This window comes from Bubalus bubalis, chromosome X (genome assembly GCF_019923935.1).
Source record: "Bubalus bubalis isolate 160015118507 breed Murrah chromosome X, NDDB_SH_1, whole genome shotgun sequence".
Classification (NCBI taxonomy): Eukaryota; Metazoa; Chordata; class Mammalia; order Artiodactyla; family Bovidae; genus Bubalus; species Bubalus bubalis.
This window is the reverse complement of record NC_059181.1, coordinates 119,929,613-119,954,237: the sequence shown is the minus strand read 5'-3', so window position 1 is coordinate 119,954,237 and position 24,625 is coordinate 119,929,613. Positions and strand designations below refer to the sequence as shown.

Sequence of the window (24,625 nt, the reverse complement as noted above, 5' to 3'; positions counted from 1 at the left end):
TGGGATGAGCTTCTTACCAGTTGTAGCTTTGGTTTTACATCTGGCATTTCTGAAACAAGACCATGTTGTGTGAGACTGCAGAGCGAAGTCTCTCCTCTGGAATAAGCAGGAGGATCCCTAGCACAGTTATAGCGCACTGGCCCGGTCCAGCCCACACCATCACTACAGTAAGTATATATACCACAGCCAGGACACAGAGTCTCTGAAACAGCTCTTCAGAGGCTTCTCTGCCTTAGCCCACCCACAATAACAACCACCCTTAAGTTCTTAGGGGAATGGTCTATTATAAACACTAGATGCTCAAAAGCTATTTTCTTGTTAATTACAGTACCCTTAAATCTTAAGTCAGGATCTAGCATTATCCTCTACATATTACAGACATGAATGTTGATATGAAGTTCTGAAGTGATTTTCTCTTTCATTAAATAAAGAAAGGCAAGATGATTGCAAAGCAAGGAATTCCCTGGTGGTCCAGTGGTTAAGACTCCACGCTTCCACTGTAGGGAGTGCAGGTTCAATCCCTGGTCAGGGAAGTTTGGCATGCCATGCAGCGAGGCAAAAAAAAAAAAAAGCTAACAGTAAAGCAGGTAATAAATGATGCCAGCAAAGCAGTTCTCAGGTCTCAGTGCAATATGAGGAACATTATGACACATATCCTCTAAGGTTTGAGTTCCACTTTTGACTGGTCTAGTCCTCATCTTAAAATAATATTTACATCAGTACGCTGTAGATAAGAGAGACCAAACATGCTAACATGCACCTAAGCAGAAACTGAGCCTGCATAAGAAATGAGGGGTGGCTGACCAATGTCAGTTCATTTATTTGCCCAACGTTGATGAGGGTCTACTATATACCTTAGAAGTAAATGATATGATATTACGGTCATTATCAATCACAGTTGAAAACAGTTCTGCAGTCACATTGGGGAAACTTAAAGAGATGAAGAGAAGGAGATCCAGAGAAAAGTGATGCTGTCCAATCACATACTTCCTAAGTGCTAGAGATGGAAGTGGATTCCACAAATATGAGGGTTATCATTCTGGACTCCTCTCGCCCCCTTAATTAAGTGAGATGTAAACAGACCACTCATCACTGTTAACATTAAACCCAATCTCCTCCCCACCTTGAAGAGTGCCCTCAGATCTTTAGACATTATCCATTTTCATTCCTACCTTACTGAGTCTAAGCTTGGACCACTGCATCAGCTTCCCGCTGCTTTCCCAGGCAGCCAGAGCTTTTCAAAATACATAACAGGTCACAAGGCTCTCCACCATGCAACCCTCCTAAGGTTTCCCAGTGCATTAAAAAATGACATTCAAACTCCTCATCCTGATAAAGCCCTCGATGCCTTTTGCACTGGCCCCGCCTACATTTCCAGGTGCACCCCATGCCTCTCTAGTCATAATGAATGTTATTCAATTACTCACACTTATATTTGCAATCCCTCTTCTTTTCCTTCCTCCTCTCCCTTTCCTCCATCCCCTCCCTTTTTTGTCTTCAGACGTGCTGTTCTTGCTGCTTGAAATTCTCTTTCCCCTCTTCTCTGCCCAGCCATCTCATCACACATTTTTCTGATCCCAGTTAAAGGTCTCCTTCCTCAGAAAGCCGTCCCTGCCCTTTCCAAGCTGAGTTAGCTGCCCTGCTCTGGGCTCGCACTGCTCCCTGGGCTTCTCCTATTACAGCACTGCTCATGCTGTGTTTATCTTGATCAACTCTGGCCTTGTGTATCTTCCCCACTAGACTGTTAGCCCTATGAGGGCAAGAGATCATCTGTAGCTTGTTCACCTTTGTATCACCAGCACTTAGAATCAAGCCTGACAGAGATGGCACCCAACACACATTCAATGAATGGATAAGTGAAATACATGGAACTCTCCTGAAATTTCTATGTGGCAACTTCTGGGTAAGATTTGTGAAAGTATATTTACTTTTCTGCAACTGCTGAAGTCAAAGTTAAGAGTCACCATGGATGTAAGTTGGAGTCAGAAATGAGTTGCCTCCTGCCTGGCCATACTCCAAACTCTCAAGAATGATGTTATTTGTTAAATACCAAAGGTCTTTTTTGACTTAATAAAAAATCATAACCTATTGATACTAGCCATATTAGTTTGTGCTAATAAAGTTTGTATGAATAAAGTCAATTAAGCTGCTTTCTGGACTGGTAGTATCTGACTGCTAAACAATTCATATTCTGGATAGCTTGGAGGTTCTCACTCCTGTTATCAATTTTTTAAATAACTGCAAACACATATATGAATCTCTAATCACTGAGACAAGGATTCAAAAAACTCCAAGGCCTCTGATCTTAGCAGCACAGAATAAATTAAATCACAATGAGATATCACCTCACATCTCACAGAATGGCCACTATAAAAAAGACAAAAAAATAACAAGTGTTGGAGAAGATGTGGAGAAAAGGGAACCCTTGTGCACTGCTGGTGGGAATGTAAATTGGTACAGCCACTATGGAAGACAATATGGAGATTCCTCAAAAATTAAAAATAAAATTACTATAGGATCCAGCAATTCTACTTCTGGGTATCCAAAGAATACAAAACACTAATCCAAAAAGATATATGCACAGAGTCCCTTGGACTGCAAGGAGATCCAACCAGTCCATTCTAAAGGAGATCAGCCCTGGGATTTCTTTGGAAAGAATGATGCTAAAGCTGAAATTCCAGTACTTTGGCCATCTCATGCGAAGAGTTGACTCATTGGAAAAGACTCTGATGCTGGGAGGGATTGGGGGCAAGAGGAGAAGGGGACGACAGAGGATGAGATGGCTGGATGGCATCCCCAACTCGATGGACGTGAGTCTGAGTGAACTCCGGGAGTTGGTGATGGACAGGGAGGCCTGGCGTGCTGTGATTCATGGGTACGCAAAGAGTCGGATACGACTGAGCGACTGATCTGATCTGACCTGATCTGATGTTCATAGCAGCATTATGTACAATTGCCAAGATATGGAAGCAACCTAAGTGACTATCAACAGATAAATGAAGAAAAATGTGATACATATACAATGGAATACTATCCAGACATAAAAATGATAAAATATTTCTGTGTGACAACATGGAAAGACTTTGATAAGTGAAATAAGTCAGAGACATACCACATGATATCCATCATCTGTGGAATCTAAAAAAATAATCAACAACAAAAAATAAAATAACAAACAAACTAAACAGTAACACATAGATATAGAGAACAGAAGAGCAGTTACCAGAGAGGGGAGTGGCAGGCAAAAGTGTGCAAAAGGATCGACCATATGGTGACCCATGGAAACAAAATTTTGGTGGTGGAAAAAAAACCCAACATTAACAACAACCAACAAGCTTCTACTTTGAAATCTAGCAAGTTTTATTCATTTAAAAAGATTGTATCCCATAAGTTTGTTCACAATAGGCATTTAAACACGTATGTTATTATCATGAGCCTGCTTGACTTCTATGTGATTTGTCTTTTCATATATTTCTTCCAATCAGGGAACCTGCTTGTGAATGCTGAGAGAAATGATATTTTTGAAATTGCTTTGTAAGAGGTGGACATCAACAAGAATGTCCACGGCCACGTGAGCAACCTAACTCGGCACATGCAAGGCCTGGCCTGACACTAGGTTGACTTGCTGATCCAGGAACCCTGAACTTCCATCACTTCTCGGTTCTCAAGGTAAGCCCTGTTCTCACTGTCTGCCAGCCTCTGCATGTAGTACTCCCACTTTCCAGGACATTCTTCTTCCTTCTCATCAACTCAGGAACCCTTGCTCACCTGCAGGTATCAGGGTATTGTCCCCACCATTAATTACCACTCAACAAGGTCAGTACCCTTTCTTCAAGCTTCCCCAGCTCTCCATCCTTCCCATTGTCAGCTCCAAGGGAGCGACAACAGCGACTCTCTGCCTTCTCAGTGTCTCCGCAGTGCCTGGCACTGAACCTGCCATATGGCTGGTGCTCTCTGAATGAATGGTGGCCAGATTCTCAGGCATGTGTTTCTAAAGCATTGTCTATCACCTGACGATAAGTGTATCTGCACGCTCTCTGCTCATCAATGGGCAACAGAATATATTAAACAAATGTAGGGCCTTCACAACAGAATATATTAAACAAAGCTAGGGCTTCCCTGGTAGCTCAGCTGGTAAAGAATCTACCTGCCATGCAGGAGACCTCAGTTTGATTCCTGGATCGGGAAGATCTGCTGGTGAAGGGATAGGCTACCCACTCCAGTATTCCTGGGCTTCCCTGGTGGCTCAGCTGGTAAAGACTCTGCCTGCAGTGTGGGAGACCTGGGTTTGATCCCTGGGTTGAGAAGATCCCCTGCAGAAGGGAAAGGCTACCCACTCTGGTATTCTGGCCTGGGGAGAAAGATTCGGACTTGACTGAGTGACTTGCACTTTCACTTTTAGGGCCTTTATTAGAAACTGGAGTCCACTTGGGGACCTTTCTATTTCAGGAAACATATAAAGATGCTTGGGAGAGTTTTGAAGATGGCAGGAGGCATGAAAAACAAGGCTTAGGAGCCAATATATAGAGTGGGAAATCTGTGCCCTGGTTATAAACACAGCACGCACGACACTGGCTGCCCAATCCAAGCCACATGCAAGACCTATACAAACTATCTTTGGAGGGGCTGGGAGGAGAGAGGATGCACAGTGAAGATGCTCAAAGGGGCTGCCGATGATGTGTTAGTCACTCAGTCGTGTCTGACTCTTTGCGACCCCATGGACTGTAGCCCGCCAGGCTCCTCTGTCCATGGAATTCTCCAGTCCAGAATACTGGAGTGAGTAGCCATTCCCTTCTCCAGGGGATCTTCCTTACCCTGGGATCGAACCCAGGTCTCCTGCATTGCAGGCAGATTCTTTACCGTCTGAGCCATGAGGGCCCTTAAAAGCCAGGGAAGAGCCCCAGAGGGGTGGCGTGGTGGTCAACACTTAAGTCTTTGCCTGGATATTTCCTCTACTTCATGCAAAATATTTAGCAACTGTCTCTCACACTCCCCACAAAGGATCGAGAAGAAAAGAAAAAAACTTAATTGCCACATAGTTAAACCTGATTTGGGCTCCTGAACAGAAGACATGTCTCACACATCAAAGAAACAGAGAAAAACAAATAAAAATGTCAAATTGTTCCAAGACTAACTAGGAAGTTAAAGTTTTTCCAAATGACAAAAAGAGTCAAATTTCTATTCAAATAAGCATTCACTGTATTTTCTTTGTGGGCCAGGCTCTGTCCTAGGTACTGGGCATCCAGAGATGAATGACAGGGTCTCTGAGTTCAAGAAGTTTACAGTATAGTGGGAGAGACATACAACAAAGCAAAAAGGAAATGGAGATAAACTGCAAAAGGTCACCGGAAGGCATGGTCCACTCCCAATGCAGGGATGAGGGGTCATGGAGGCCATCACAGAGAAACCCCATTATTTCTACCAAAACATCACTGCACAAAAAATCCACACCATAAACAATAAATAGACAGAAGAGGACCAAGAAAAGCCCCAATCTCTCCTCTCATAGTTCTCAAACTTGCAAGCCATTTGGATTAACACCTCCATCCTCAGGACCCCTGATGGTTTGGGCTCTTTCTTCACTTTATTCAACATGTTACTTTGATGACCTAGGACTAAGATTGAAGAAACAAATCGAGTATGTCAAAACAACATTTCCTGGGAATTCCCTGGCAGTGCAGTGGTTAGGACTCGGTGCTTTCAGGTTAATCCTCGGTTGGGGAAAGATCACCTGGGTAAGATCACCCAGGCCATGTGGTGGAGAACCCCTCCCCACCACCAAAAAAAAAAAAAAAAAAAGACTTCTCCCGTCAGGTAAACAGCAACAACAAAAGATGAACACCCATGTTCACAGCAGCATTAGCCAAAAGGTAGAAGCAACCCAAATGTCCTTCAGCAGACAACATGGAAAAAGAAGATGCGGTACATACATATGTGATGGTTGATTTTATGTGTTAACTTGGCTGGGTTATGAGATGCCCAGTTAGCTGGTAAAGCATTATTTTGGGGTGTGTCTATGAGGGTGCCTCTGAATGAGATTAGCATTTGAATCAGATTGAGTTCATAAGATTCCCCTCACTAATGTGGGCAGGCATCATCGGATCCCTTGAGTGCCCCCAATATGACAAAAGGGTGGGGGAAAGGCAAATTCTCTCTCTTCTGGAGCTGGGAGGTCCTCCCTTTCCTGTCCTTGGACATCTGAGTTCCTGGTTCTCAGACCTTCAAAGTTCAGGACTTAGACCACCACCACACTGCCTTCCATCTTGGACTAGGAGTTACATCATCAGCTCCCTTGGTTCTCAAACCTTTGTACTCAGACTGAATTATACCATCGGCTTTCTTGGTCCTCCATCTTACAGATGGTAGATTGTGGGACTTCTCGGCCACCATAACCACATGAACCTATTTCTATAATAAATGTCCTCCATCTCTGTCTAATGTATAGATATCCTGTTGGTTCTGTTTCTCTGGAGAATCCTAATAAGATTCACAATGGAGTATTATTCAGCCTTTTAAGAGGACATTCTGACACACCCCACAAGGTGGATGCTCCTTGAGGACATTATCTTAAGTGAAATAAGCCAGTCACAAAAAGATACATACTATCTAAAATAGTCACACTCATATAAATAGAAAGCAGAAAGATGGTTTCCGGGGGTGGGGGGAGTAAGGATGGGGAGTTTTTGTTCAATCAGTATTATTTCAGTTTTTCAGGATAAAAACATCTTAGAGATTGTTTGCACAATAATGTGAATATACTTAGCACTACTGAACTGTACACTTAAAAACAGCAATGGAGAAACAGACATAGAGAATAGACTTATGGACATGGGGAAAGGGGAGGAGAGGATGAGATGTATGGAGATGTATGGAGAGAGTAACATGGAAACTTACTTTTCCATATGTAAAAGAGATAGCCAATGGGAATTTGCTGTATGGCTCAGGAAACTCAAACAGGGGCTCTGTGTCAACCTAGAGGGGTGGGATGGGGAGGCAGATGGGAGGGAAGTTCAAAAGGGAGGGTATGTATGTATACCTATGGCTGATTCATGCTGAGGTTTGACAGAAAACAGCAAAATTCTGTAAGGCAATTATCCTTCAATTAAAAAATAAATAAATTGTTTAAAAAAAACATTAAAAAAATGGCTAAGATGGTTTTTTTTCTATTATGTGTATTGTACCACAATTTGAAATAAAATTTTTACAAAGATCATGCTATAATGCTACAGGGTACACTGTCTTGAAACTCCACTCCAAGAAAAAGTGGTTATGGTATACAAAGGCCCCAAACAGTTTAACTTGTGTAGAAACAATCTATTCCATCTGACCCATCCACTCCATCTAATGTAGTGGATGGAGTTCCATCATCTAATGTAATAAACAGGAAAAAAAAAACCATAATGCTTTGGTTCTGTTAGTCACAGGTAAGTACAATGGTATGAGAGATTAACACACTTTTAAAAACTGTTCTTGGTTTTGTTGGGGGAAAACAATACAAGCAATCTTATTTAGGTCACAGCAGTTACTGTAAACATCCCAAAGAAAGCTTATTAATAACAGCCACCCACAAAGGACCTGGTTTCAACCATGGAATGTCTTGGAGTCAGTGGAAGGAAGGCTGGGGGAGAATTTGTCTGAATTTTGGAAATTAGAATGTTAGCACCTTTTTGTATTAAATAGTTGAATGTAGATCTAGAAATAACAAATAGAGCCAATATCTTAAATTAGCAATTGGGACTAGATGGCCTTTTGATTTATGGCTCTAAATCATAGTGATTGATTGCTTACTTGACTTAAAAAAAAATCAGGGAAACATCCTAAATATTTATGCCAATCCTTGATTCAGTAGAGTCTGAGACCACCTTTACCTTCAGTGTGGTCACACACGAATGCACTGGGCTAGGCCCCTGTCCATAACTTGCTTTATGGCTTTAGGCAGATCGCTGTCTCTCCGTGGGCCCGATTCCCTCTTCTTTGTAATGGGAAGGTTGAACCAAATGGATATTATGGTCCCTTCCAACCATTATAGGGGCTTCCCAGGTGGCGCGCTAGTGGTAAAGAACCTGCTTGTCAATGCAGGAGACGTAAAGAATGCGAGGTCGATCCCTGGGCTGGGAAGATCCCCTGGAGACGGAAATGACAACCCACTCCAGTATTCTTGCCTGGAGAATCCCATGGACAGAGGAGCCTGGCGGGCTACAGTCCATAGAGTCGCACAGAGTCGGACACAACTGAAGCGACCTAGCACGCACGCATGCACCAATCATTATAATCTCTCATTAAAAACCTTGGAAGTACGGTGGTGATGGTCACAGAGCAATTTGAATGCACATGATGCCACACAGAACTGTACACTTACAAAAAAAATCACTGTCTATTTTCCCACAGTAAAAAAGTAAAAATCAATCAACATTTTCAAAAAGAACCTGGGAAGCTGAAACAGTCACTGTGAGCAGTAACTCATAATGAGAATTGCAGGAAACTCAAATTCTTCAACAAAAGACCTCTAGCCTTGGCTTATTATTTCTTTATTTTTAATCAAGTAATACTTGATCCCTAAAGAAACATTCAGATACACCAGAGATGATGCTATGAAAAGAAAACCTTTTCATAAAACAATAATTCCTTCAATATTGCAATGACCTGCCCACTCACCATTTGAGTCCCATCTGTATATATCAGGCTTTCAGAAACTGAGCTTCATCTCTATTAATATGCTGCCCTGGTCAAAATTTCACTCTCAGTAGAGCAAGTGCTCTCATCTCCTCCAGCCATGTAAACGAAGCAAGTCAACTTCTGGCCCAAAGACAGGAGAACAAGTTTATTGTCTTTTACCTGGATTTTCCAGATCCTAGGAAGATGCCTCCATACTAAAAATCAACACAAGATTTTTCAAGGTATTCAGTGTTGTCACTTGTCTGGAGACAATGGCCTCAGAAAAGAGGGTGAACTGTCTTACTTCCCTTTCCTCCCTCTCTGTGCCCGCTGCCCTTTAAAGACATGTTCTTTCTTCCATAAATTCAAAGGTTGCTTTTATGTCCAGTGGGGTGGAGGCAAAAAGCTGTGTTTTTTAAAATGGTGAAATCTATCAAAGTCCCAATGGCTCTTGTGATACAAATCGGGTCATTCTATACAGCCTGAACCCCCAATTCCACAGGGGGAACAAAAACTATTTATAACTCAAAGTAAGCAGCAGTAATAGGTCAATGCACTTGATTGGTCATGAACCAGTAACAGCGACACTGCTTGGTACGTGGGGGAGGAGAACCCTCACCCTCCTACCCTACTCCACCTTCTGCCTGATACAGGCAGGAAAATGGCACCAAGAAGGGGAAATTCCTTTGCCCACCTACTCCAGACTGGCAAAGGGTTATCTTAGAAGTCCCACTTCAGGCCCTTATCCCACTATATTAAGACCCACTGAGCTGCAGCCATTAAAAGGGTCAAAGTATTTCAGCATTGATCTCCACCATTCTCATGTCCCCAAAGCTCCCTCCAGGCTTTTCCCTCCCTCCCTCTCTGAAAGGGCCTAGTCTTTAAAATTCTAGAGGAGCGAGAGAAAAAGACTGGAGGCCAGCCTGACAAAAAGAGAAAAGAGAAGCAAAAATGGAGAAAGGAGACTTCCAAACAGAACATTAGACTATGAAGAGTGAATAGGATAGAGAAAACCAAGGACTCAAGGCACACAGTTCATGGAGGGGACAGAGCTGAGGACAGAGCTCAGGGCTGTTTTTGGAGATACTGACCCCTCTGAGAATCTGCTGAAAACTATGGATGCTACCACCTGAAACATGCACATTTACACACTATTTCCAGGGGTCCTTTGATGTCTCTAGGACAATGCCCTGCCAACTTGCCCAATGACAGGAATCACTTAGATGCTTATTTAAAATTCATGTTACCAAACCCTCTTCTTAAAGTTGTGGTTCAGCAGGCCAGGGGGGAACAAACCCTACAGGTGACTGTTAACTTCCAGCAAACTTGAGAAACATTACTCAGGTGCAGTAACCCCTTGATTGGCTGTGCATTAGAATCACTTAAGTTTTATAAACCATATGGGTTCACAAGCCCCATACTTAGATCTACTAAGTCAAATTCTCATGGTGGGGATGTATGCAGTGGGAGGTGTTGCTGACATTCAAGCAGTTTCAAGAACCTCAGCTCTAGTGGTCCCTGGATGAAAGATGAATGAATGACCTATGTCCAACTCCATCTAAGCTTCCTTCTCGGCAGTGTGGATTGGCCAGGGCCCAGATGGCTATGATGGGCACCAGGTCATTTTACACACCGCCAACATTGGACAGTGTTTTGTGCATGGAAAATCCAGTTCCTTTAAAACATCAGCTCCATGAAGGCGTGCATCCATGCTGTCTTGGCCAATGCTTTGTGACCCCATGGACTGTAGCCTGCCAGGCTCCTCTGTCCGTGGGATTTCCCAGGCAAGAATACTGGAGTGCATTGCCATTTCCCTCTCCAAGGGATCTTCCTGACCAGGAATCGAACCTGCATCTCCTGAATTGCAGGCAGATTCTTTACCACTGTGCCACCTGGGAAGCCCTCCATGAAGGCAGGGGTAATTATCTGTTCTGCTCACTGCTGTCATAGGAGTTTCAACAAGTATCTACTGAGTAAAGTAATGAATTAATTAATACATGAATTAGCACAGTAGGCACTCTGTATACACAGATTCTGCATCTATGGATTCAACCAAATGTGGATCCAAAAAAATTTTTTTTTAATTCCAGAAAGTTTCAAAAAGTGAAACTTGAATTTGCCATAGGCCAGCAACTATTTACATAACATTCACACTGTATTTACAACTATTTACAGGGCATTTACATTTGCATTAGGTATTAGAAGTAATCTAGAGATGAGCTAAAGTATGGGGGATATGCATAGGTTATATTCAAATAAGCTATTATGTAAGAGACTTGATCATCCACAGATTTTGATATCTGGGAGGGTCCAGGAACCCATGGTTCAGGAGCCCAGTAACTATATAACTAAAATCCATTAAATCAGAGTATGACTGTCAGACAGATGTGTGACTCTGAAGATTTGTTTCTATGGCCAACAAGCTCTTTAACAAAAACCCTCTAACTTGAATAATCAATATGAAGATCACTACTATTTTAATAATATTATCAATATCACCACTGACCAAATTCCATGTATGTTTTTCATACATTATCTCATTCTATCTTTAAAATAAGCATATGAGATAAATATAATTATCTCCATTGTAGACAGGCTTAGAAAGTCTCTTTGCCAAATGTCACATAGCAACTAAGCAGAGGAACATACATGTGAACACAAGTCTCTATAATCCATGCTTTTAACCATGCAGCCACTTTTACATAGAAGATGGCCCACTGGAAATTGGAAGTTATACCCCTAATTAAATTAGCAGTATTAAATCCAGATAGATTGTTGCCGTCATTCTAAGGGCTTCTAATATGGTTTGGAGTTTCAAAGGTACAAGAGCATTTAAAGAAATCTAGGAAGGATGCTGAGCTTGATGGTTAAGTAACACATTCATTCAGTATCTCTTTTGTGACAAAGGCCCTTGAGGAGGTTAAAATCTAGCTGGGGAGATAAAACACCTAAGCAGATGAAAAGTTAATCATGAGATTTATCCACAGACACTGCCAAATGGGTAACTGAGAAGCCCAGTGCAGTTCTTTGTAACAAGGGTGGAAGAGACGCTTCCTGGATGATGTGGGTTAAGCTTGGACATAAAGGATCACAAAATGTTGAAATAATAGAGCATTCCAGGTCAGGAAACGGTAAGCAAAAAAAAAAAAAAAAAAAAAAAAAAAAGGAATGGTAAGAGCTGGAGCAGAAAAGTCAGTTTGAAGACAATCTATAAGTAATATATTATGTCCATTTTCATTATTTCATTATGATCATTATATACATCCATTGTAGAGAAAATAGAAGACACAAATATACATACACATCCTCTATACATCTTCTATAAGCCAATCACCCCAAGATTCCTTTTGATATATATTCTTTCAGGATTTATTCTAAGCATAATTGTGTGTGCGTTTATTTAGACATATACGTATTTGTCTACATGCATTTAATTTTATATTTATAGATTTATACATGCATATGTGTGCATGCTAGATTACTTCAGTTGTGACCATCTCTTTGTGACTTTATGGACTGTAGCCCGCCAGGCTTCCTCTGTCCATGAGATTCTCCAGGCAAGAATACTGGAGTGGGTTACCATGCCCTCCTCCAGGGGATCTCCTAGACCCAGGGATTGAACCTGGGTCTCCTGCATTGCAGGCCAATTGCTTACCATCCGAGCCACCAGGGAAGCCCTATACATGCATATATGTATCTTTAAAAGTGCACCTATTTGTATATACATTTATAAAACACAAATGATGTTTGTAGAGGAGCCCAGTGAGAAAGATCTTAAGGCAGTAGAGAAAAACTTTTCACAACCACAGGGACAAAATCACCATCTTTCCTTTGTCACCCCCAAATCCACAACCACTGCACACACCAAAAATGATATTATGGAAGATTATTTAATGACATCGGAAAACATTCTAACAGGGTGTTGAAGTTAAAAAAAAAAAAAAAGCATGTAATAGTATTTACTATGTGATCCCACACGTATACTTAAAGATGAAATCAGAGAAATAAGACTGGAAGGAAAAATCTCAAAAAGAACCTAGGAGTGCAACCTTTGGGGGGATATTTTCTTCTCTATGCTTTTATGATTTTCCGAATCACATGCATTATTCTGTAATCTGAAAAGAACCAACGCAACGGAAACATAAACCATATAAAAGCAGACAAACTCGACATGGTCCAGGGCGTTCTGTTCAAGACGCAGCCTAGGTTTTTCTGAACAGCTGAAACCGAATTAGCATTGACCAGAAGACAGAGGAAGCAAAGCCCTTGTGTTGGGCCAAGTCCAGACTTCCAGGCTTGGATGGGTATCCGCCTTTGAGGGGCACAGCCGGTAGGTCAGATACAGGCAGAGCAAGGAACCCCCTCAATGGTTGGGGGCGGGACCTTCTTCCTCCGGCCCCTCCCGCCCGCCTCCCAACAGCTGCACAGAACCCGCGGTTTAGACCTCCAGGCCCCGGGCCGCCCGCCCCCTTCGCCTGGCGCTCAGCCGCCCGCCCCTCCGGCCCTGGCGCCCAGCCCCGGCGGCGCTCGCGGGGTGGTGTCCCCACGCGAGCACCCGGGGCCGGTGGGCACAGCCCTCCACTGCCCGCCGCCGCTGTCGGCCGCAAAGCAGTTTTGTCATGCCGGGCGCCGAGCACTTTTTCTTCGCCAAGTTTTCACTTTCGGTGACACAACTTTTCCGTGTTTCTTTTTTCGGCAGCTGCCGCATCACGAGGTTCATGAGCACACAGGTTGGTAATAAACCCGCCGGTCGGATCCGCGGCGACCGAGGGTCGCCGGTTCACCGGGCCGTTCGGCGCTCGCCTCTAAGTCGAGTCCCAGCCAGTAGGAAAACCAACGCTCCCGGGAGCGAGAGCCGCGAGGAGCGCCGGCCCCGTTTCCAGGAGAACGGTTCACATTGTTCCCCAGGCTCCAAAAACCACGCGCAAATCCGAGAGCTCTTGTATAAGTCTTAACGTTCAATAACCAACCCCCCACACCCCGCCCCACAACAGGGGGAGAGGCGAGCTCACGCACGGAGAATCAAAGGCAAAAGAAGCCGGTCAATTCACAATACTTTCAAAGTCGTGGTTGAAAGAAGACTCTGAAAATATCCATAGGCATATTCAAGAACTGCGCTCAGCCTGCCTTCTTTAGGTTGTTTACTTCTACTTTTAACAGAAGGATAAATATTTTAAGAACTCGATCTGTTTACTAACCCCCAGCGCAAGAGCAGAAGAAATGCTACCTCCGTAATTTTGAGGGATTTTTTTTTTTAAAAACTGGGTGTCACGTTTGTTATTAAACTTACCTATAACCTTGCAATAGACTCATCACTGTTAATTACGGCTGTTAAAACATAGGTTCTGCAGCACAAGAGAAACATTACATGAGTCCTAACTTGGAGAACTATAATTAATATGCTCGTTCAAGGCGTGCATCTCTGTTAACAAGATATATTTTTGGAAATATTCTCTAACTAAAGGCAACATAAACAGATAAGAAATAAAGCTCGCACTTTATTTTTCCATTTAAAATGAGTTACATAATAAGTAGTGAAAAGCTTCTTCCATGAAGCAACCCTTTGAGGGGGGTAAGGATTTCTTTAATTGAAGTTAATATAGCTATTATGGGAGAAAACCCAGACAGTTAATGAAAACCACTGACGTCTGTTCACAAGAAAAGGAGTGGGGGTGTGCAAAAAAGGGAGGGGGAGGAGGCAGAGAGAGAAAGGGAGGAGGGGGTGGGGTTGAGAGAGAAAGAGAAGGGAAATGAGACAGATGATTCTGATGGGAAAAATAAATAAATAATTAGGACTTTTACCCAGTCCTGAATTACGAGTAAGAGTAGCCTTTAGAACACAGGTGAAATAAGCTCTCAGACACAGTTCTAAGGGGGGGAAAAAAACACCATTATTTTCAAACTGACAGATGCTTAGATCTTGAAAGATAAGAGTCCTGGCCAACTGAGGGGAGCTGCACTTCGGAAAGTACAAGTCAGAATGCCCAAGGCCAAGGAGGAAGGAAAAGGGCACAAGGGTACCCCTAAGGCTTAAGGTAGGACTAGGTTTCTCTCAGTACAGTGCCTGGGATGGATAAGTCACTCAAGAAATCTGTTCAGAAATTTCTTTGGGTGCACAAAGACCACAGCCCTGTAGCAATCGTGCCAGTATAGGCAAACTCTTCCTAGTCATGTCTATGTTGATAGTTGGCAAGTAATTTTGTCCCTGTGCAAACCTGGATTAGAAAAGAATCAACTGTATTGCCTAGAAAGGCAGTGTTATGTATATCAATCCTGGATAGCTTGAACGATTTCATGTCAATCCCTGGCATATGGTCAGTGCTCAAAAAAACTATTGTTACCGAATGCCAAGTTCATGTGCCCAACGTTGGAGTCTGGAGCAGAGAATCCCAAACTCCCCAAAGGGTTTCAGCTAAGCATCCTTAAAGCCCAGGTGAGGGTGGGGTGGGGGAGGTGATCAGCTCCAGCATAATTCTCTTGGTGGTGAGGTAACAGGGCGATTAACTTTATCAGTCCTTAGGTGCCAAAGGTCTGAGGGGTACTTGCACCTGATCATCAAGTAGTTAACTTCTTCCATTTGGTGGTGGGTTTTAGCATCTGAAAAATTCAGGAAATATGCATGAGATGCTATATCTGGGTATTTCAGAGAGGAACTACCACAGAGGCTATGGGGGAGGGGTCTGTCAGGGGCAGACCCCACAGGGTCCTGCTCCTGTTACATTGTATTTTAAGACCCCAACCAAAATAACTTCTCCATCCTGTGTAGATGTCAAAAACTCACCCATTGACATTAATTCCTTGGTGTTAAGAGGCACTGCCTCTGGCAATCCTTTGTTCAGTGCCAGGAACTGTGCCAGTAATTTGGGTCCCATTAGCTGTGTGAGCTCACACAAGCTACATGATCTCCCTAAACTTCAATTTTCTCATCTCTAACATCTATAAATACTATTTGCCACTTCATTTGACTGCCATGAGAATTAAATTATATATATATATAATTATATATAATATAAGTCATGGAAGCCTAGTAAATAGTAAGTGGTCCATAATTCAGAAACTACTATAATGGTAATGATAATAACTATGATCATTATTATTAAATGATGAATAGACACCCAGGCTTAAATGAATTTCCTACCTTGCCTAGATCATTCAACAAATACTCCTTTTGGGCCAGGTAAGGACAAGACCCTGTTCTAGGGTGGGGGTCTTCCAAGAAACCAGAGGACAAGACAAGGAGAAGGGGTGTCAACCGGGACAGGAAGCCCGCTGCCTGGAGAGGTTTCTAGGTCTCAGGAACCACAAGTGGCATTCTATGAGATCAATAAAGGGAAAACTAAAATGTGATGACAGAAATCAAAATAGTAGTTGTCTTCTAAGGGGGAATGATTAGAAAGGAACACAAGAAAACTTTCTGGGGTGATGAAAATATTCTATTACGTGGGTGTAATCATTTGCCAAAATTTATTGAGATGTACACTTAAGATCTGTACATGTTATTGTATATAATCTTTAATTACACAAAAGGAAATTGGGTTCATACCATTTTTTAAAAATAACTCTTTTATACTTTGGCCTCTGACCAGGCCTGCCTTTTACCAGAAGATTTTTTTTTCTTTCTTCTCAGACCCTACTGACAGGGTCCAGAAAGGACAGACATATATACCTGAGAATTCCTCTGGGCAATAGTGATTGTCCAGAACAAATCTTAAGTCTCTGCAGAAGGCTGAGAGCAGGCAGGTCAAGCAAACACCTCAGCTCAGTCCAGCCCTGATGCACCCCCTAGACTGTCCACCTAAACCTTACACCCACAGAAGCCAAGGGTGCTGCCAGGGTTTTAAAGACTCAGCATGGACACCTACTACCCTCTGCCCACTGCCTGTGGGGACGGTCATTAGCCAGTGACACTAATACTATTTCTATTTGAAAAGCAATGCGAAAAGTAATTTACAAGGGCAGAGGCATGAGTAGGGCCTGAGAACTGTCTGACAGTAAACTCAACCTACAGTAATTGTAATTTAGGCTTAATGTTTATTACAAACTCAGATCCCTAATAAAACAGCCCTTCACATTTCCGTCGTGCCCCAAGAATCAAGAATATCTCTCTCTAATATAAAAGCCTCATCTTTAGGATTAATATCCTGGAAAACAGGGCTTTAGAGAAAAACAAATGGCCATCCAATTAGAAATTAGAACTGCAGGCTGGAGTGGGGGTCAGAATGATTACTATATACTATTTCACTTTCTTTAGGAAATTAGTGCCATTTACCCAGAAATCCACACCCCTAAGAAATGTTTCATCAGGATATGGCATTCAACAAAGTGACGAAGTGCCATGTTTAAAAATGTCAGAATTCTGATTCAAATAAGTTCGTAGAACTGGTCTATCACAAATAGATAAGCTACCTGTTGAGCTGGTGAGGACCAACTAGACTAAACCACACTGCATAGGATGATGAGCCTGAAGTCCACTCCTCAGCCTGGGCAACAAATCTACTGTGAACGTGTTTTCTGGATGCTTCTGGATAGGGAAACATAAACCGGTGACTAGACACAGTGATTTCTGCAGACGTTTGTCTTCTCTACTAATGGCTAAGAGTATACTTATGTGCCTAGTCTTCACCTTCCAAAGATCACGTTAAGCTTAGCAAGGTAATAAACATGGAGGATCCCCTTCACTCGCCACACTTTAATTCATGGGAGGTTTTTCCCCCTCCTTGAATTGTTTAATCTTGGCAATTATCTTCTATTCCTTTCAAATTCTCAACTCCAAAAATACAAGCCATAATGAAGCAGACACTAGAAAGCCCTTTTATTGGATATATTCGAGGAGCTACAACACATTCTGGTTGTTCTATGTTGATTGTAATTCCCAGAATGAGTAGTTGATTTGAACATAAAACAGCACAGCTGCAAAAAGACCTGGAATGTTAACAGTTTTGTCTCCCTAGTGACTGCTTCACACACAGATCAGCTCTCCAGCTTACCACCCAGACCCTGATTCCAGTTCTCTCACCAGCTCTGGTCCAGTGCTCAGGGCCACTTTACATGGCCCAGCAGTAGGCGTGGATCTCAACCCTACAGCTCACTTTCTGCTTCTCATTACTCGGGCAACATCCTTTCCCACTCTAACCTCCCTCACATTGCCAGCCCGAGGATGCATCTGAACCCTCTGAAAGGACTTGAACTGTACTAGAAAGAGACTTAGAGGAAACAGAACTAAGAGAGAAGATACAGCACCCCCAACCCATATCCCCCTCCTGCTCTAGCCTGTGGGTTAAGAAGAGGCACAGCACTGGAAATAAGAATGAAGACGATCTGGGGGTATTGTTCACTTATCTGTTGCACCTATCCCCAGGAACATACTAACAATTCTGATCAGAGATCTCCCTGGTCACAACCCCTCACTGAAGCTGTCATCACCATCTTAGACACAGGAAACAACCTGGGGCTGATGACCCTCAAACCACACTAGTCCACAGTGACTGATTCACCAGGTGAAAAAAGAAGTCCCTTCATGTGTAATAGGGAGGTTATGATTGCTAGTTTTTAATAAGAGGTCACCAGCGTCATGATTTCTTATGGGTGAAATACCTCTCAACAGCTGATTGGCCTGGCCCAAGCCCAAGAAAGACACTTGACGGAAGAAATCGCAGTAATCCACCAAGACCAAGATGGGCTTTAGGAATGGCCTTCAGGGTTCAAGATGTGAGATGCTGGCTGCCTGACTGCAATGGCCTTTCTTAGGTAAGGGTGGAAGGGCTACTGGAAAAGGCCAGGAAGTGAGCTGAAAATGAGCTGTCCCTGTGAATGCACATGGGCACCATAATCTGTTAGAGCAACAGCTGTGCAAGTGGCTGGCCTCTCGGACTATGCTTGGAATTGTCCTGCACTACCCAGCAGCCAGTAGGAACCCAGCCTGATGTGAGTGCTGGCCGTCTCAGACAACCCACAACCCACAGCCCACATGGCCTTGAAACCTGTCTGGAAATGATGGCTCTCTGGCTAAGCACAAGGGAAGGGGTTGCTGACAAAACACAGACAAAGCCAACTAAACCCAAACTCCAATTACAAACCAAATGACAGTTTCAGTGGTTTTGGCCACATCTTACAGCACGCGGGATCTTAGCTCCCAGACTGGGGATCGAACTCATGCTTCCACTCTCATGCCCCCTACAGTGGAAGGGTGAAGTCTTAACCACTGGACCTCCAGGGATGGCCCAAACCAAATAACAGTTTTGAAATCCACAACTGGCTAGCACTTTCACTCAATCCACAAATGATCTGCATTTATCTGTAACAGGCCACACATTTTCCAAAAGCCACAGAAACACGGTTGCCATAAACCAGACACAGCCTTCCCTGAGTACTTTTCCAACAGAGAACTGCTGAAAAGATCTTATGTGACAAGGTAGAGAAGAGTGAATCAAAGCTAAGCAAGTATCTGCTTGAACAAACAAATGTTATGCTTTCTTTTTCCCTGAAACAGAACTAGGTCCTCCTGTTCAGGAGCTGAATGCCCCAGACTATATATTCATCTGCCACTTTAAAAGTTTGTGCAAAGCCTAAATAAATACACAAAAGATGATTTGCTGCACAAGAGGCCATTTTAATACTTTCAAACGCAATCAAGATTCCCCTCCTACCTCCAAGAGTCTATCTTGTCTACCTACCTTACTGAAAAAGGTTACAGAAAAGATCATTGTCCATCACTGGTGTTAACCTCAGTGAGTTGAAAAACATCATTTAAAAAGACAAAGAGCAATTTAGATGCTCTGAAAGCCACATTTCATTAAGGAGCACAAAATAACTTACTAATTATCTACTACCTATGTTTTAAAAAGTCTAGAAACTCTGTTCACAGTCATAAGAGTCCCATCTCCTTGGGGAAGTAAACTCTCTTCTTAAAAGTTGTCTTGTAAAATTACACTAATTTATTCTAATTACAGCCATAATTCCAAATGCTAATTACACAATTCCTACAGAGAGGTATTCCGTTGCAAGTGAATCAACATAAGAAAATGTTATGACATATGCCTAGTAAAAATTTTCATTATTGGGTTACAGAAACTTGGGCCAATAATGTTTCCAGACTTGTTACTCCCCTTCTGGACAGTTACAAATTATATTCCTAGAGCAGCATCTCATTTCCTGTGAATGAATTTGGTTTCAGGATCCCCAAAGGTAGCCTGAAATAAGCCTTATGTAATCACCTGATGGAAATCAAGGACCAAAGTTCAGAAACAAACTTGAAATACACCCAGATGCAGAAGAGGAGTCCCTTGCCTAAGTCATTTTGGTGGTACCATCTTCAATTGCATTTACTTTTCCGGGCCCCTCGAGGGCAAACAAAACAGTCTAACGACCCTGAAGTCACTTTCTCTTATCACATGAATACCTGTTTAAAACGCACAACAATGAGTAAAGCTCTGGAGAAGTGTAGCAGGAGTTCTACTTTCTGGGTGACCGGTTCAATTAATCTGTGCGCTTCAAACAGCCAGCGGGCATCAGTAGGTCCGAAAGGGGTGACCTCGAGCCTTGAGGCAGGCCGATGGCAACACTGACCCTTAGCACCACGGATCTAAACCTCCCCACCTCAAACTTCTAGAGCCTCTCGTCGACGCTTCGCCTAGTTGGGAGAAGCGGCTCCATTTAGAAACAAGGGATAAAGGCCCTGAGCTGAAGACTTTGACAACTTTCCGCGGGGGAGGGCTGACGCTGCCCTAGAATCTCCCCGGAAAGAAAGCTCCGGAGAGATGGGGAGAGGCGAGAAGGAGGAGAGGAGAAAAAGGAAGAAGGGAAGGAGTGGGAGGGAAGGGAGCCCCAGGGCTCCAGGAGGAATCGGGGCCCGTGAACAAAGGCTGGGGCTCCCCCCGCGGCAGCCCTAACTTCTGCAGCCGCGTGGACCCGGCGTGGGTCGCTGCGGCTCGGCGAGCCTGGGGCCCTCGGGCCGGTCCAACCCACTCCGGCGTCCGCTCCGGGGCCCTTCCGGACTCTTGCACCTCAGGCACCTGCCGTTCCCCACGGCTCTACCACACCCCACCCCCCCTCTCTCTCTGTGTGCCCCTCTCCGCACCCGGGGCTTCCAGGATGCTGTCTAGGGTTTACAATCGGGAGCTAAGCCGGGGCCTTAGCAAGGCCACGGCTAGGACGGGTGGGAGTTCGGGCGAACGCCCCTTCCTGCTCCTGAGTTCTCCCCGGCCTGCGCCCTGTTCTGCTGCGCCTCCCCAGCCCGCCAGTGGGAGGCCCCAGGCCGAGAAGCGCTCTCGTGGGGGGGGGGGGGGGGGGGGACCGGGGGGACCGGCGGCCGGGCGCCGCGGGCCAGGTGGTTGGACACCCCCCAGAGTGGAGGGACGGAGCTCTCCCCTCCCGCGGAGGCCCGCTCCCGCCGGGCACTAGTGGCCGAGGGACCAGAGCCTTTGTTCTCCCGGGGCTCGGCGAGGCGGCGCTGCCGAGGCGCAGCGCGGGCGGCGCCGGGGCACCGGGATTGCTCACTTTTGCACGCGGCGTAGGGAAGGTGACAAGCTCCTGCCTTCTGGGGAGGGGACGGGGAGAGTTGGGGAGAAGGGGGCGTGAGGGGAAAAGGAGCGTGGGGGGAAGGGGGTGCGTGTCGCGGCCAGGCTCTTTGTTTGCATTGGGGGCGGGGAGGAGGGGGGGCGGAAAGGTAGATCGGAGCACGGGTTCTAAGAGTGGGGCAGATTCCTTCCTGAGTATGTCACCGTGTGGCACCCGCGCAGCACACAGATGCACACTCGCGCACACGCAACACACAGGCACTCGCACCGAGAGGCGGCCGGCCGGTGGCAGGCAGCGCTGTTCCCGGCGCTCCGGGCTGCAGCAGCTCCGTCTGCCCGCAGCGCCACCCGGGTGCGTCCGGAGGGGGGAGTGAAGAGGCTGCTGGCATTCGCGGGGCGACAATCCCACGAAGAAGGAGGGAAAGTGGTGCAAATTCAGAGTCCCCCACCCCCACCCCAGCGGCCCGGGCCCCCTCCCGCCCCTTTCTCGCCCGGGGTCGCAGAGGTCACCGGCAGCTTAGGCTCTGGGAGGGAGGCCGGGAGCCGCCGGAGGGCGGCGCGCACGCGAGCGGGCGAGGGAAATCAAGGGAAGGGAAGCAGGCGGACTCGGCGGGCGGGCTTACCCTTAGAAGCATCTTTCTCCTCTTTGGGCTTGGTCACCTTTCCACTCATAGATCCCAGCTTGCTTGACAGGGTTCGGCCAGGAGACGGAAGTCCTCGCCGAGCGGGTCGGACTTGGGACAGTGCTTATAGGGCGGCAAGTCGCTACCGCAAGCTCCCCTCGGTGTGGCTCCGGGCGGAATCCGCTGTTCCCCAGCTCTGCCACCGCCGCCTCTGCCTACGAGAGAGTGGGGAGGAAAGGAGAGGGGTGAAGGAGGAGCCGCCGTCGCCGCCGCCGCCGCCACCGCGAGCCCGAGCGGCCGGCCGCGGGAGGAGCCGCGCGCCTGGCTCCAGAAGTGCAGAGACAAAGCGGCGCGGCGCTCCCCCCGCGCCCCGCGCCCGCCACTCCTGCCTACCCGCCCGCCCGCGGAGAGCCGCGCTCGCCACTCCCGGGGCCGTCGAGACGTGCGGCCGGGACTCCCCGGCTCGGCCGCCGCGGGCCTCCCTGGGCTCCGCGCCGGCCGCTCGCCGGGCCAGCGCGGGCCTCCCGGGGAGTTGCCTGGGGGTGGGCTACCCGCGCGCCAGCGGGCCGCTTCCCCTACTCTCCCCATATGCTGCGGGCCGCCAACTCCATCAAAATAAAACCCCGAAGAAGGTTAAAAAAAAAAAAAACATCAAAACAAAGACGAAAATATTCACTTAAAAATAACGAGGCTCCCCGAAAGGGAAATGTTTGAACATGTGATGAGCAACGTGTGAGCCTGTTACACCGCAGAGCCGCGCAGCTCTTCGCCCGCGGACAATCGAGAAAGGGAGGGTCGTCGCCTGTCTCTTTTTGTTGAACCAACGTTCCAGGTTCCTATGATTTTGCCAAAAGGGGGTCCCGAGTTGCTGGCGGGCAGAGGAGCGGGATGCGACGGCCCTTACCTGCTCTCTCTCTCCCTACACCCACACCCCCTAGGAGCTCGCCCTCTCCCTCGCTCGCGCTCTGCTTCCAAAGAACTCTCGGTCCCGGAGAGCCGCGAATCGGCGCGGCGGCGCCTTCTATATAGACCACAAGGTACGGGTTCGCGGGGGGCGGGGGCCGGTGAGGGCGGGGCCGGCACAAAGCCGCCGGCGGGCTGTAGTAAAAGGATAGCTCGGCAGGGGCGCGCCGACGTCATCCGCGGGGTGGCCAAAGCCCCGCGAGGCCAGCGGAGCGCCGGCGAGCGTGTCGGCCGGGCGTCCTCCGGCCCCTTCGGAGCGGAAAGGACCCGCGGGCGCCGCCAGGGCGGACTCGCACTGTCGGCCGCCGAGATCGAAGCCCGGGGCCCCCCGTCCCCCACCTACCCCGTCCCCCGTTACCCTCCACCCTCTGATCTGGGCGCCCGCCTTCCCCGCAGCGCTGCCGGGGCCCTCGCTGGTCACCACCTACACTTTGGGGACTCCGCTGTTGGCAAGTGCCTGCACCGAGCGATGGAATCTCAGTTCGGGAGTCGGCGACTCCTCGCCTCCGGCCAGTTGCCCAAGTTGAGCCAGCTGGACTCTCTGTGAAGAGGGCGCGCTAGGATCTGGGTGTCAGTAGGGCAGAGAGTGAAACTGACAGCGGCCGCGGCCGCCTCCCACCCCCACCCCCCGCACACAGGCCCCTCCTCCTAGGGCTGGGCGCTCTGGTTGGCAACCTAGGCGCAGAGTGCCCACCACGCGGAATGGCCAACCCCAGATAAACCGAGTGAGGTGGGACTGGGGGCGGGTGCTGGAGAGGGAATAGCAGATCGGCCTGTCGCCTGGAGCACGCTAGTGACCAAAGAGGGACGGTCCATGAAGATCTGAACTAAAGGGAAACAGCAAAAATTGTACAAGAGAGGGGTGATGGGGAAGATGAGAGAGCCAGGAATAGGGAAGGGGGACAGGGTAGCCCTGGGACATCCTGGGAAACCCTTTGCGCGTGATGGCCCTGTTCTCAGCACGTGGATACCCGGAAGGGCGTGGGACCGGCGTGGCCGCTGGCAGGACTTGGTCCTCAGAGCGGTCCATTAATCAGACCATAGGCTCCAGCCTGGCGGCAGAGACGCGGCAGCGACTACCATACAGAAAATCCGTTTCCCCTCGTCCCATCCAACTCCACCCGCTCCTTAATTCGGTTTCGTTAATGTCATTAAACCAGGCGAAGAAATTATATAGATGGATTAGTCTTACTGAATCCCAGGCGGTAACTCAATTACGAGAGCCTGCTGTGTCTTTCAAGACCAGGAGAGTGGGTTGCCCCTGCCTCCAGCCCCTGGTCTAAAGGTCGGCAAGCCTCTAAATTCAATTTGCAGCTTCTGTCCTTGGTCTGGAAGGAACTCCAGGCCTATTTTTCTTGTAAATAATATCTAATAATCTGGAAGTTGATGACACAATGTGATTATCTAACCCAAGTTTAGATCATTAATATCAGTACTCTAGGAAAGAAGGAATTTCTCTTCAACTGACCGGAATTCAAAAGGGATGGAAACCTGGGTGAATTTAGAAGAAAGATGAAGGAGAGAGGGGTTGAGTCTTCAGTTTACACCCAATAATAGTCAGTTACTATGGATTTAGTAACTACCCTGTGCCAGGCAGTGGGCTAAATGCTTTACATTATTATCTTATTTCATCTTCACAACAAGCCTAGGAAGTGTTATTTCCATTTTACAAATGAGGAAACTGAGGCTCAGAGAGGTTAAGCAACTTTCCCAGAGGTCACACCTCCTAGTGGTGGAGCCTGGATAAAAAACTAGGAGAGCAAATAGGAAACCAGGTGGGTCTCTGTCTTTTCTGTGCTCTTCTATTAGACAACACGGTATCTCAACACTCCTATCAGCATCTTAAAAGGAGGGGAGGAAGCAGATTTT

The 24,625-nt window shown here is 46.4% G+C and overlaps 1 protein-coding gene across 4 annotated transcripts in view; it reads right to left on the bottom strand.

The window, feature by feature from the left end:
* The window catches only part of FGF13 (fibroblast growth factor 13), a 574,659-nt gene that overhangs the window by 525,211 nt on the left and 24,823 nt on the right, over window positions 1–24,625 (bottom strand). For 2 of the 4 annotated variants that reach the window (XM_025276624.3, XM_044937224.2), the window contains exon 2: window positions 21,794–22,008. In XM_025276624.3, the coding sequence (XP_025132409.1) occupies window positions 21,794–21,842 (49 nt within the window). In that variant the 5' untranslated portion in view covers window positions 21,843–22,008. Of the gene's footprint in view, window positions 1–21,793; window positions 22,009–22,697; window positions 22,810–23,184; window positions 23,340–24,625 lie in introns of those variants that run through there. The other 2 variants (XM_025276623.3, XM_025276625.3) reach the window with 2 other exon arrangements.